The following is a 12,938-nucleotide window of genomic DNA, read 5'->3' as shown; positions in this document are numbered from 1 at the left end:
GGTCTACTTACCTCTCGAGTAAACCCAAAACTACTAGCCCAAAATTTGAGGTGAAATATTTAGTTTTGCAAGCTTAAATTAGAAATTTCAAGGTAAGTAGTGAAATCTTCATCTTTTAATCTTTTATTCAAGCCCTAGAGATCAAGTTTTGGCCATGGAAATTAAAAGTGGGTTTTAGTGGGGGTTTAGATACCTAAGAGATTTTAGAGCCTTAGGGAGTGTCCTGGATCCCTTCATGAGCTTCCAAAACGAGTTAGTGATCAATTTCCTTGTTTTTGTATAGTGAAAAAAATGGGAGAAAGCTCCAAGGCTAGAAGAAAAGAGAAAGTGACCCTTGGTTGATTTAAGGACATTTTCAACAACTATTAAGCTAAGGTAACATATTCACAACTCTTTCATGCCATTTGTGAGTCATTAGAATGCATTTAGCTAGAAAGTCTTTAGTGGTGAAGCATATGTGAACATTCATGGTATATTCAAGTAGTTGGCATTTTTAGCATGTTTAAAGACTTATTATGATCCTCTCTTACATACAAAAAACTCTAAGAATGATTGGAGACCTCAGTAGGGCTTTAGGGTTATTTTTAGAGTAAATTTTGTGCCCAAATAAGGTATTTCTAGGTTAGAGTATCAGTATTGGAAGAAGCGTGTCGATATTGCTCTTCAAATGGTATAAAAACAAGAGAAATTAAGAATAGTAGTAGTGATACTTCCTCAAGGAGTATCGATACTGATGGCTTGGTTCGATACTCGCAGGGTAGTATCGATATTAGATGAACTTAGTAAATTCCATAATATCATTTTGGTGTCGGTACTCATGGAAGTATCTATACCGTGGGTAGAGTATCAATATTGCCCATAGGAGTATCGATACTGAGGTATTTTTCAAAACATCGAAGCAAAATTTGGTATTAATACCCTATCAAGTATTAATACCCTAGCTCATCTGTATCGATACTGGTACAGCGGCATCGATACTACCCACCCATGCTCGGCTTAATTTAACCCTATAGTATCGATACACAGAGGCGAGTATCGATACCCTCATACATTTTTGGGCAAGAAGCCCAAGGAATTTATGAGTGGAATTGAGGAACTCAACAACAGTAAATCATCATTGAATAAGACTACTAGTGGGAACAATCTTAATTTACAATTATATCTAAAAACATTATTAATTAGGACGACATAAAACTAGCCTTGGTTGATGCTCGAGGAAACGACTAGGACACCCAAGCTACTCTAGCAGATGAAGATAACTTTGAAGTATAGAATGTCTGGATATCCTTAGAAAGTGTGCGAGGCATTTTGAGACTAACTAGGGCGTGAGGCTCGAACACCTGCAAGGGGTAGGTTAGTTGGGTGTTGTATCTGATGTAAAGATTTCGGATCTCACCCTAGGTAGATTAGAGGGATGTGTGTCCCGAGATGTGAAACCCTCCGACCATACCATGATGTCTATCCTAAAGTAGTGTGAAGTATACGAATAAACTCACTTTCTCTATTGCACTCAATATCATGAGAAATTAATGAACACTTGTAGTATGGCTTAGTTGTTAGTGTGGCACTGGGCTAGTGAGCTCAGCGTTCGGAACTTGCTTCCATGCGCAAATCTTTAGAAGGAGCATTCGGGGAGCATATCACCCAGAATATATTTCAGACAATTCGAGCAGTAGAGTAAGTCTTGACTCTTTTCTTTAGAGGGCATGTATTATTTCATAGACCTTCTTATATTTGAGTCATAACTTTATTTTATATACTCGATTGTATTATTTTGAGATACTCATTTTGGGAACTCATGACGTAAACCTTATCTAATGATGTTGATTTACTTCATTTCAATGGTTTCAAACCTATTATTTACAAAAGTATTTGGGGAAAATTTTTGGGTTGACCCCTCTGGTGGTCTTGTGTGGCATTCTAACCGATCGATTTTGTGTCGTATCGGATTAGGGTGTTACATTAGTAATAATTTATTTTTTAAAATTTTTATAAATTTATCCCCTTAAAAATTTATAAGTTCATTCCTCTTAACATAAAATCTTATATTTGTCGCTATTTATAATCATGTTGATCCTTTTGCTAATGAGTTATTATTGGGTTGGAGCTTTGGTAATATAAAGAAATAAATTGTCTGGTTGCATATTTAATTATTTCAAATGTTTATATATATATGCTTAAATTTCTTATCAAAGATGTGGTTTGTGTGTATTGATAGACTATTGGACTCTCGTAATAGTTTTTAGGATTTTAAATTTTACTATTTAAAACTATTGTAATCTTTGAACTTGGATAATTATATATTCTGAATATTATATACGAAATTCATATAATTGTTGGAATTTCATAAACTAATTGTTTTTTCCTTCAAAATGTATATATTTTATAAAATGGTCCCTATAAAATTACAAAAATCTTTAAATGATTAAATTGGACTCAAATTTATTTTAAAACACGAACATGTGAATGCCTATAAATTGTTCTATGTACATTTTAAAAATATAAAAAATTACTTAAAACCCATATCTTTCTAAAATTATAATTTAATCATTGAAACTTTATTTTACAAAAAAATATTTTTTTCTCACTCTGAATGAGTTTGTAATTAAGATACTGAATATACAAAAGGTTTACCATTTTAAGAAATTACTGATTGTTGTTTTTATTGTAAATTTTATATAAATTTATGAAAATTTATACAATAAAGAACACATTTTAAGCTCCCGAGAGATATAAATAATTATTAATATGATTTTTAATAAGATATAAATAAATTGAGTAGCATTAATGATATAAATAATATTTACATTGTTCAAAAGTTATTTTTAAACTCATTTTTATGTGGAATATAGACATAAATAAATCTAAAAAAACATAAGGAAATATAGATTTAAATTATTGGGGAACTAAATTAATATAAATGTATAATTCGTTAAATACGATTTAAAAAAGGGAGAAAATATTTCAATATTAGTTTTTTTAGCCCAATAATGATGTCGGATTTATTTATTATTTAATAAGGCAACATAAAATTTATTTTGAGATTAACGATATTTACTGCAATAAATAGAAAAATCGTCATGTGAATGTGATAAGTTTTAAAAAGATATTTTTGTATCTAAATTCGTCACGCGAAAAAATAACTTTTTATTAAAATCTATCACATCAGAGTAATAAATTTTAATAAAAATATATTTTATTAAAACTCGTTATATTTACTTTATGAATTTTAAATTATTAATTAATTTTTAATCACCCTCAAACCTAAATAGTTGCATTAATAACCTGATTTTTCCTCAAAATACATGAGAATTTCCAAAATCAAACAAAAATATATATTTCTTGATTCTTTGATGGAAACAAGAAAGCACAACGAGAGGCTATCCAAAAATCCCAACATTTTCCTTCTTCGATATTGTCCACAACAATTAATTCTCCCATTATCCATATAAAAAAATACTAATAAATAGTTTCCAACTTTAAAAAAGAAAGTAAAAAAACCGAAACTTTTCCCTATGGTGGAATGTCTATGTGTGTGCCACGTGACCATCGTCGGCATGAGTAGGTTGTCTCCGGTGGCCGGATTTTTTTCGCCCCTCAAAATCGATGGGGAGGGGAAGGGTTTTCGGTTTGGGTTGAAGCGGAAAGTGATGGTAAGGAAAAGGCTGAAGCTTGTAGTGAAGGCGGAGCTATCCAAGTCTTTCTCTGTAAATCTGGGTTTGGATTCTCAGGTTTATTCTCTTTCACTTCCCTTTGTCTTGGGTTCTTTTTCGTTTCATTTCATTTTCAGTTTCAAGTTTACTGTGTTATTTAAACAAATACTGTTCGATGAAATGACCGACTGAGAGACTTGGTTTGATGTTATCCAGTTTGTGTATACCACTATTGTCTTTCTTTTATATGATTTTGGGTTTCGCCTACACGGAATTTAGACATTGCAATTGGACCTTGATAATGTTTTAGTCATCCTTTGAGAAGATAACTTCAATATCCTGGTGTTGATTTTTAATGTGTTTTAAACAAGACCTATGGCTGGCTGGGTTTTGTCGATTTGATCCTTGCTTGTGCAATTCTTCAAAATACTAGTAAAAAAATCCGTGCGATTCTTTGGTTTCATTGAGTTAGCTGGTTTTTATCTCTTTTTGTTCATTGTGTGTGTTTTTAATACACACTATCAATACTGTTTTTGAATGTTTCATTATGAAATATGAAGTAAATTAATGAAGAAGCAGTTAAGGTGAAAGTCTCTCGATTCTCTTAAGCATTTTATTTAACTCACACTGAATTTTGGAGACTCTGATTTTTTTAGCTTCCATTGTGACATCAAACTATGTCTTCATGCAAATTGCTACATTCTCGTCAATAATATTAAGTGCTCAAAATTATTCTTCTCAAAGGCTATATTTTTTCTAGTGATGGTAACTGGTAATTGGCAACAAGTTCATTTGAGGTAAATTACTGCATTTTTCTTCCTTCTTGAAGCAGCAGACATTAGTTTTTGGCATTGATCCTTTGATGTGTACTTTTTAACGACGATTATCGATTTTCTTGCATTATCTGACACTTCTTTTTTTGGATTAGAAGAGAGTCCAGCCATACGATGTTTCACAGTTACGCTGGATTGGTCCAGTTCCTGGGGATATTGCAGAAGTTGAGGCTTATTGTAGAATTTTTAGAGCAGCTGAAAGGCTACATGCTGCTTTGATGGACACTTTATGCAATCCAGTGACCGGAGAATGTAGTGTTTCATATGATTTCACGCCTGAGGAAAAACCACTGGTAGAGGATAAAATTGTGTCTGTGCTCGGTTGCCTTCTATCACTTTTGAATAAAGGGAGAGAAGATGTTCTTTCTGGAAGAGTCTCAATTATGAATACTTTTCGTGCAGCGGATGTAAGTGTGATGGAGGATAAACTTCCGCCACTTGCTCTTTTCAGGAGTGAGATGAAGAGGTGCTGTGAGAGCTTACATGTTGCTCTTGAGAACTATTTGACACCTGACGATTTTCGAAGCCTGCATGTCTGGAGGAAGCTGCAAAGGTTGAAAAATGCTTGTTATGATTTGGGTTTCCCTCGCAGGGACGACCATCCATGCCATACATTGTTTGCAAATTGGCAACCTGTTTGTTTGTCCACCTCTAAAGAAGAGATAGAGTCTAAAGATTGTGAAATAGCTTTTTGGATTGGTGGTCAAGTGACAGAGGAAGGTCTGAAGTGGTTGATTGACAGAGGATTTAAAACCATTGTTGATCTAAGGGCAGAGACTATTAAGGATAACTTTTATCAAGCAGCTATGGATGATGCTATTTCATCTGGGAAAGTTGAGTTTATAAATTTTCCAGTGGAGGTTGGAACTGCACCTTCAATGGAGCAGGTTGAGAGGTTTGCGTCTTTAGTTTCAGATGGCAACAAAAATCCTATCTATCTTCATAGTAAGGAAGGAGTTTGGAGGACTTCTGCAATGCTCTTTGGATGGCGGCAATACATGACTCGATTTGCATCTCAGTTTGTCTCAAATCGGTTAGTGAGTGATACATTATCGCAAGATGAAAATGGATCAGGAGAACTTCAGACATCTTCTAGTATCGAAGAAACGCTCAAGTTACAAGAGACAAATGAGTTATTGCAAGAGACTTTGCATGTGATACATGGTTCGAATCGAGCACATCACAAAGAAGCTTCAGACAATGATAAGGAAGATAACAAAATTTGTGGGACCAACAATGACCTTGTTTCCATCCAAGTTATGACATCTGGGGAAGCAGTCATTGATGCAGAAGGAACAATGATTAACATCTATGAGACTGTCGATCCTCTAAAGGCTCAGATTCCTCCCTGCAATGTTTTCTCAAGAAAAGAAATGTCAAGGTTTCTGGGTAATAATATCTCTCCTGAAACATTTTTAAATTGTCAGCTAAAAACAGTGAAACCTATTGCAAGAGAGACTTCTATTACATCAACATGGAGAAGCGAGGTGGTTCATGCTAATACTGAATCATTGCTTTCAGAGACAAGAAATTCTAAAGGAGTATCTAGTGCTAAAAGTCCATCTCAAGGACATAAGAGCAGTAATATTGGCAGTGGGGTGCACATGAATGGTTCTGGTTATGCTTCCAGTATCCCAAATGTGAACAGATCCCTTCAAGGGGAACAGCATTCCATGACTGAAACCAAATTTGCAACTTTATATGGGAATTTAAGTGAGCACATGGCATCTACCTCTTCTAGCAAGAGCAAGATGAGCAATGGTAAGGCCTCTACATATTCAAGTGATGATGAATTGGGGTCAATTGAGGGAAATATGTGCGCTTCTGCAACTGGTGTTGTAAGAGTGCAGTCAAGGAAGAAAGCAGAGATGTTTTTAGTGCGGACGGATGGATTCTCTTGTACCAGGGAGAAGGTGACTGAATCCTCCTTGGCCTTCACTCATCCTAGCACTCAACAACAGATGCTTATGTGGAAGTCTACACCAAAGACTGTATTACTATTAAAGAAGCTGGGGCCTGAACTAATGGAAGAAGCTAAAGAGGTAGAATTTGAAGATATTATTTGTTAAATAGTTTGTTAATGCCAATAATTGACTCCTTGCACATTGACGATTTACCAGAATGTTTCTATTTCAGCAAGTTTTCATTTCTGTCTCTGTATATGGTAGTATAATCTGAAACTGAATCACGCTGAGATCAGCACTTATAGTTTATGATTCAAAATATAGGCATTTATAGCCCTCAAGTTTACATTCTTGAATTGTTTCACTTATTAGGGCCTTATTTGCGTTGATTCAATTTAACTCCTCTTTTTTGTTGTTGGTGCATTGATTACTCCAATTATCATGAACTTCTTGAACGATTTCAGTATTTAGTTCTGGAATTAGTCAGAAGACGGGGTATGTTTTTTTTATGTAGAATATAGACATTTATAAGCCTCAAGTTTACATGTTTGAATTGTTTCAATTATTGGGGTCTTGTTTGAGTTGATTCAGTTTAAGTCCTGTTTTTGTTGTTGATGCATTGGTTACTCCAATTATCAGGAACTTCTTGAGCGATTTCAGTATTTAGTGCTCGAACTATTCAGAAGAGGGGATGTTTATGATGCAGAATATAAACATTTATAGCCCCCTAGGTTACTTGCTTGAATTGTTTTACTTATTTGGGTCTTATTTGAGTTGATTCAATCATTCAATTTAAGTCCTGTTTTTGTTCTGTGTGCATTTGATTACTCCAATTAGCAGTAACTTGAATGATTTCTGTATTTAGTGCTGGAATTAGTTAGAAGAGGTGTGTATGTTTGAACTTGTGGCTTGTTGTTGAAGGTAAGGTGTGGAAACATCTTCTAGGGAGTTATTCTAAAGCAAAATGAAGAATCACTCTCAAAGTCGCTTGTTTGATACATAGCAGTTGCAACTGCATTTTTTGTGTTTGATGCGCAGGTTGCTTCTTTCTTGCATTATCAAGAGAACATGAATGTTCTTGTTGAACCTGATGTCCATGACATTTTTGCTAGAATCCCTGGATTTGGATTTGTTCAAACCTTCTATAGTCAAGATACCAGGTACTTTATGATTTATTTTTCCATAAAGTTAATAATATTGTGTTCCTCAAACCTGATTGGAATCCTACTTGATCTTATGCTCTTTTGAAGTGATCTTCATGAGAGGGTCGATTTTGTGGCATGCTTGGGTGGAGATGGGGTTATATTGCATGCATCAAATTTATTTAGAGGTGCTGTACCTCCTGTTGTATCATTTAATCTTGGATCTCTTGGATTTCTCACTTCCCACACTGTAAGTTACTCACTTTTTGTGATCTTTGTCATGGATATTGAGTGTCCTCATAATTTCCCATTTATTTAACTTTTTTCTACCCTTTATGATTGATATAGTTTGAAGACTACAGGGAAGACTTGAAGCAGGTCATCCATGGTAATAACACAGCAGATGGTGTTTATATAACTCTTAGAATGCGCTTAAGATGTGAAATTTTTCGAAATGGTAAAGCAGTTCCGGGGAAAATATTTGATGTCCTAAATGAGGTTGTTGTGGATCGGGGTTCTAATCCATACCTTTCTAAGGTTGAATGTTATGAGCATGACCGACTCATAACAAAGGTTAGTTAATTATTTTCTAGGAAAAGAAAAGGAAAAATTTATGCCTCAATTGTCATGTAAAAGTGAGTTCTAGCTGTCATTTTGGATTATAAATAATTCAGGCACCTGTTGTTCCGACAAAAGTGGCAGTTTATTCTAGGCTGTAAATGATATATCTTATGTAGCTTTAGAGGTGATCAATATTTTGTGGCTTCCCTATGCTTTTGTTTAATTAAATATGCCTTTAGGTGCAAGGTGATGGAGTCATAGTAGCCACACCAACTGGGAGTACTGCTTATTCTACAGCTGCAGGAGGTTCCATGGTAGGTTGTCTTTTCAAGTTTTCAAAAACACTAGGTTTATTCTATATGATCATTTTGAGTATCATGGTTATTCTGTAACTAACAACATACTATTACTAATGCAGGTTCATCCAAATGTTCCTTGCATGCTTTTTACACCTATCTGCCCACATTCCCTCTCATTTCGACCAGTTATACTTCCAGATTCTGCAAAGCTTGAATTGAAGGTAAAATTATTCACATGAAAATACCAATATACCATTCATAGTTCATTTTAGAACTTTCCCCCATCTAATAAGAATCTGGTGGACTTTTTTTACTTTGGTTTAAACTAGTTTAACGTTTTTTCTTTAATTGGTGTCAAACTAACATTCAACTTTTTCAATGGATATGTTATTTCTCATGTGATATATTTGAAAAAGTTCATTACTGTTTTGTTGTGAATTATGGTTTGTTGCTTGTCGAAAGACACGAACAAGGGAAGAATACATGTCTTAGTTTGTGAGCATATTATCTATATTACGAAGGTGAGTAGGCATTTGAGTGGCTATTCTAATCTTCACGTCAAATAATTGTTGTATTTTTCTAGGATTACCGTCTATTGGCCATTTGGACCCTGTTTGCACTTTTTTTTTTCCTTTTCATGTAATGCGCTTAATAATAGCTATATTAGATGTTAAAATCTCAGTTAGCTTAAAAGGAGTAAATGTAGAGACATACACAAACGAAGTTGTATTTTTGAAACTGCTTCTCATCTTTTTCATAAACGTTATGGCCTGGTGGATAGTTGTGGGTTTCTATTTTACAAACTGAGGTCATTTGTTGGCATAATCGAATTGTATGAATATGGCACAATTTGTCCGAGTTCTCTAAAGCTAACATCACACCATTTGTGTCAGAAGGAAATTTCTCAGTCAAGTTACCAAATTCTATGTATAGTATATAAAGCACTGAAACATTGTTGTTGGTTTCACAGATCCCTGACGATGCTCGAAACAATGCTTGGGTTTCTTTCGACGGGAAGAGAAGGCAACAACTCTCTCGAGGACATTCGGTCAGAATATCTATGAGCCAGCACCCCCTATCAACTGTCAATAAATCTGACCAAACAGGTGATTGGTTCCACAGCTTGATTCGCTGCCTGAACTGGAATGAGAGATTGGATCAAAAAGCCCTCGAAGGCATCTGACACAGAGTAGTATCTTCATCCTCAAGGTAGGCTGAACGTCCATGTAAATTGATGTACAGATGTAAATTGGAAGAGTAAAAAAAAAAAGAGTTCAATACACAATCTGATTGCTATTCATTACCAACATATGCTTCCCTACAAAAGTAGAGTTGGTCAATTTTCTCCCTTGCATTGTACAAATACGGTCAGACACGATACTGGCAATACCTTTGAAATAAAAAGTAAAGTTTCTATATATTATTTTATTTTATGAAGGAATCTGATCAGATAGTATTCTGTATCAAACTTGTAATTTATCCTCAAACTCTTACATGTACTTCTCTCTGGTACTTTCTGCCTGTATATTTATGCAGTATCATGGGGGGAATGGTATGTGAAGAGTTACAGGGGAAGTTTCCATGATGTTGAAAATATTCCCATAGGTCCACGCAGAGGATATTTCTGTATAATAAATCAGAAAGAGAACAAAAATACTTTTGATCTTCTTTTGCCCTCCTCTATGTGCTGTATTGAGATGCATGTGGTACATGTTCTAGAGGCATCTACTTTAATAGAAATAAGGTGAAAAGTTAAATAAAGGGAAACAGGAGAGCCTATATGTATATAAATAAGTCAAAAGCTCACAGCCGTTTCTTAAAATAAAGAGTAGAAATTCTTAATAAAATATCGTATACTTCCTTGAGCTCTCTCTATATTCTTTCCTGCATTTTTATTTTCCAGGAAAGAAAGGGCTCTCCTTTTTCAGCCAATCAAAAGAAGGGGGGGGGGGGGAAGAAAGAAAAGAAACTCATTATTTCAGGTTTGAGCTTCTTATGTATCTGCTTGCTATTACATGGCCCTGACAGCTTGGAACCTTGGTTCCTTTGGGAGGAACTTCTGCTGAACATAAACAGACATATAATCACCAAAAACAAACTTGGGGTAAGTTTCTCCCACTTGTTGGTTTGTTTTCTCCAACTGTGGTGCAGGAGCAATGGTGGCTTTCAAAGACGGATTGTAAAACGAAGCGATCGATCTCCTATTCCCATCAATGGAGCTCAAAACTCGGTGCCAAGCACTCTTGTACCGGCCATTGCTGAGGACCTCTATCTGATCACCAGTGTTGATGACTATGGCGTTTGGCAAAGGCTGAACATCGATCCATTCCCCATCCTTCAGGACTTGAAGTCCCCCCACCTTGTCGTCTTGGAAGAGTAAGATCACGCCGCCGGCGTCGGTGTGAGCTCGAAGACCCTTCACCTTCTCAGGGTGAGGACATGGTGGGTAATGACTAACCTTGGTTCCAAAGAAGGCATTATCACCATCTCCGTCACTGAATGCCTTCTTGATGTATCCATTTGGTAAACCCAAGTTTTCATCCATAACTTGCATCACCTTCTCAGCTAATTTCTTCAACTCAAATCTATAATCCTTCAATGTTTCCCTGCCATAAACATCAACAATTCACATCATACATTAACATACACATGCAAGCACAAATCAAACATGAAATGCTTACTGGAATCCAGGTGTTTTGGATGGCCATTCATTATCATCCAACAGAGTAACAACATCTTCCCAATCAGCATCCTCCAATGTTTCACCACTCTCATCCAACAACTCCACCACCTTTGACTTGTCGAAATTCTCTTCACGTTCCAGCTTATAAAACTCAGATGAAACCTTCTTCAGCCTTTCCAGCAACTCTACTGGGATTCCATGGTTCACCAGCTGCAACACAAAGTTCATAATTTTACAATTTGAATACACAGGTACCAGAACCAATGCCAAATTCTCTTCCCATAGTCAATGATAAGAAAAGGATACCTGAAAAAAGCCCCATTCTTGGCATGCATTTGCGATCTGAGCCAGAGTTTTGGCCCTCTCATCACCCTTGAGCTTAGAGAAATCAATCACAGGAACTGCCATTGAAATGATTGGAACAAAAGGGTAATGAAAAGTAGTGTTGAAAGATGAGTAGGAATGGTTAAGCTAAGTCTGCAGTTTTTGTGGTTGAAAGGGGAAGAGGATTGGCCCTATTTATAGCAAAGCTAAAGCAAGCATTCCCGCCATAATCAACCAGTATTTTTTTCTCCAAGTAGCCGTTGGGGTGATGTATGGGACGGTGAAACAATACTGATTAATTAAATCGATAAAAACCAGGTCAATGCTTTGAGATGTAGTCACCCGTCCGTAATCAATAAAAAAATAGAATGGTATCAATAATCAGGTAGTCTAGTTGGATCATATATTAGATTCTTTAAATAATGTTAGAGGTTTGAATTTTGATATTATGAATCTAGCAAACTAAATTGTCATCCCCATATTAACTTTTGCCTTGATCTGAGCTAGTAGACTAGTAAATTAAATATCGCAAGTCATAACAAAAAAAAATTATTAAAGTGAAAATCTCACATAACATAAGAATTAAAAAAAGTATCAAGTATTTTCGATCTAGTTCTTATGGAATTGGATTATCATTTAATTATAATTTTATAAAAAAATAATTTAATAATATATTATCTAATTTAATTTTTAAACTTCTAATCTTCTTTTCTTAATTTTCAATTGTTATCTGCCTTAAAAAACATTTCTTTAATGATCAGTAAGTAACAAATTAGATGCTTGTTGCTAATTGTTGGCACGTACTAATCTTCTCTGTGGAACTGGATTCACGTATCCAATTATTGTCCCTATTATACCACAGTCTTAGTCTCACCATAATACAATCCACATGCCAAGTGTCATTATTCTTCATTCATGTGCAATTCTTTATTCAATTTCCAAACTAATTTACTTGAGGTCCACCTCTCAATTGTTTTTTCTTTTCAACTTTTTTTTCATAGTCGGGTGCAAAATTTTATGTCGAATATATGAATTTTTAAAAAAATTATTAAGGGCAAGAATAGGATCGGGATCAAGATCAAACATTGGGAGAGATAAGGATCTATTAAGTATTAAAATCTCGAAATTGGGAGGGACAAAGACCTTATTTTACTAATATTTAAAGTATCATGTTGTTTAGGGGCACTAGTTGTATATAAGAATATGCAATTTATGTGGTATGAAGAAAGGGTAGAGGATTCTAACTTGTCTGTTCCTTGTAAGTGAAACCTTTGCCTTGGAATGCCCTATATCTTGTAGGGTGTAGCCGGCACTACCGTCTCCATGAATAGATGCACTGTTATACATGTAGTAGGCGTAGTTTAAGGGTTAAGCAAAACAAGGTCAAACCCTTTTTATTATCATAATAAACATAGCATATCCCTTATTATTGCTTTGTCAACTCCATTATTTTATTATGCTCCAACTTCTCTTCTCTCCTCTTTATTGTTATCATTAGTCAGAATGTCGTGTAAATTAGTCGTATTGAAAAAGTAGGCC

At 35.0% G+C, this 12,938-nt stretch overlaps 2 protein-coding genes across 4 annotated transcripts; one reads left to right on the top strand and one right to left on the bottom strand.

Moving 5' to 3' along the window:
- The first annotated feature begins 3,466 nt into the window (after positions 1–3,466).
- LOC120113616 (NAD kinase 2, chloroplastic-like) lies at positions 3,467–10,352 on the top strand. 3 transcript variants are annotated; one of them, XM_039134709.1, is made up of 9 exons: positions 3,467–3,731; positions 4,582–6,528; positions 7,429–7,550; positions 7,641–7,782; positions 7,881–8,105; positions 8,333–8,407; positions 8,512–8,613; positions 9,363–9,601; positions 10,296–10,352. In XM_039134709.1, the coding sequence occupies exons 1-8, from the start codon at positions 3,516–3,518 to the stop codon at positions 9,573–9,575; spliced, it is 3,042 nt and encodes a 1,013-aa protein (XP_038990640.1). In that variant the 5' UTR covers positions 3,467–3,515; the 3' UTR covers positions 9,576–9,601; positions 10,296–10,352. The 3 variants fall into 3 exon arrangements, with proteins under 3 accessions (XP_038990640.1, XP_038990641.1, XP_038990639.1); XM_039134710.1 differs by lacking the exon at positions 10,296–10,352 and having other exon boundaries at positions 4,585–6,528; positions 9,363–9,808; XM_039134708.1 differs by lacking the exon at positions 10,296–10,352 and having other exon boundaries at positions 9,363–9,808.
- On the bottom strand, positions 10,330–11,512 carry LOC120113617 (1-aminocyclopropane-1-carboxylate oxidase-like). The gene is made up of 3 exons (XM_039134711.1): positions 11,382–11,512; positions 11,074–11,285; positions 10,330–10,998 (listed from the first exon to the last, which is right to left on the bottom strand). Exons 1-3 carry the CDS (start codon positions 11,481–11,483, stop codon positions 10,404–10,406), a joined length of 909 nt encoding a protein of 302 aa, XP_038990642.1. The 5' UTR covers positions 11,484–11,512; the 3' UTR covers positions 10,330–10,403.
- Positions 11,513–12,938: the final 1,426 nt, after the last annotated feature.

The sequence above is a fragment of the Hibiscus syriacus genome, unplaced genomic scaffold (genome assembly GCF_006381635.1).
Source record: "Hibiscus syriacus cultivar Baekdansim isolate YM2019G1 unplaced genomic scaffold, ASM638163v2 tig00110210_pilon, whole genome shotgun sequence".
NCBI lineage: Eukaryota > Viridiplantae > Streptophyta > Magnoliopsida > Malvales > Malvaceae > Hibiscus > Hibiscus syriacus.
Note: the sequence above shows the minus strand (reverse complement) of the source record. Positions and strands in the feature narration are given on the sequence as shown.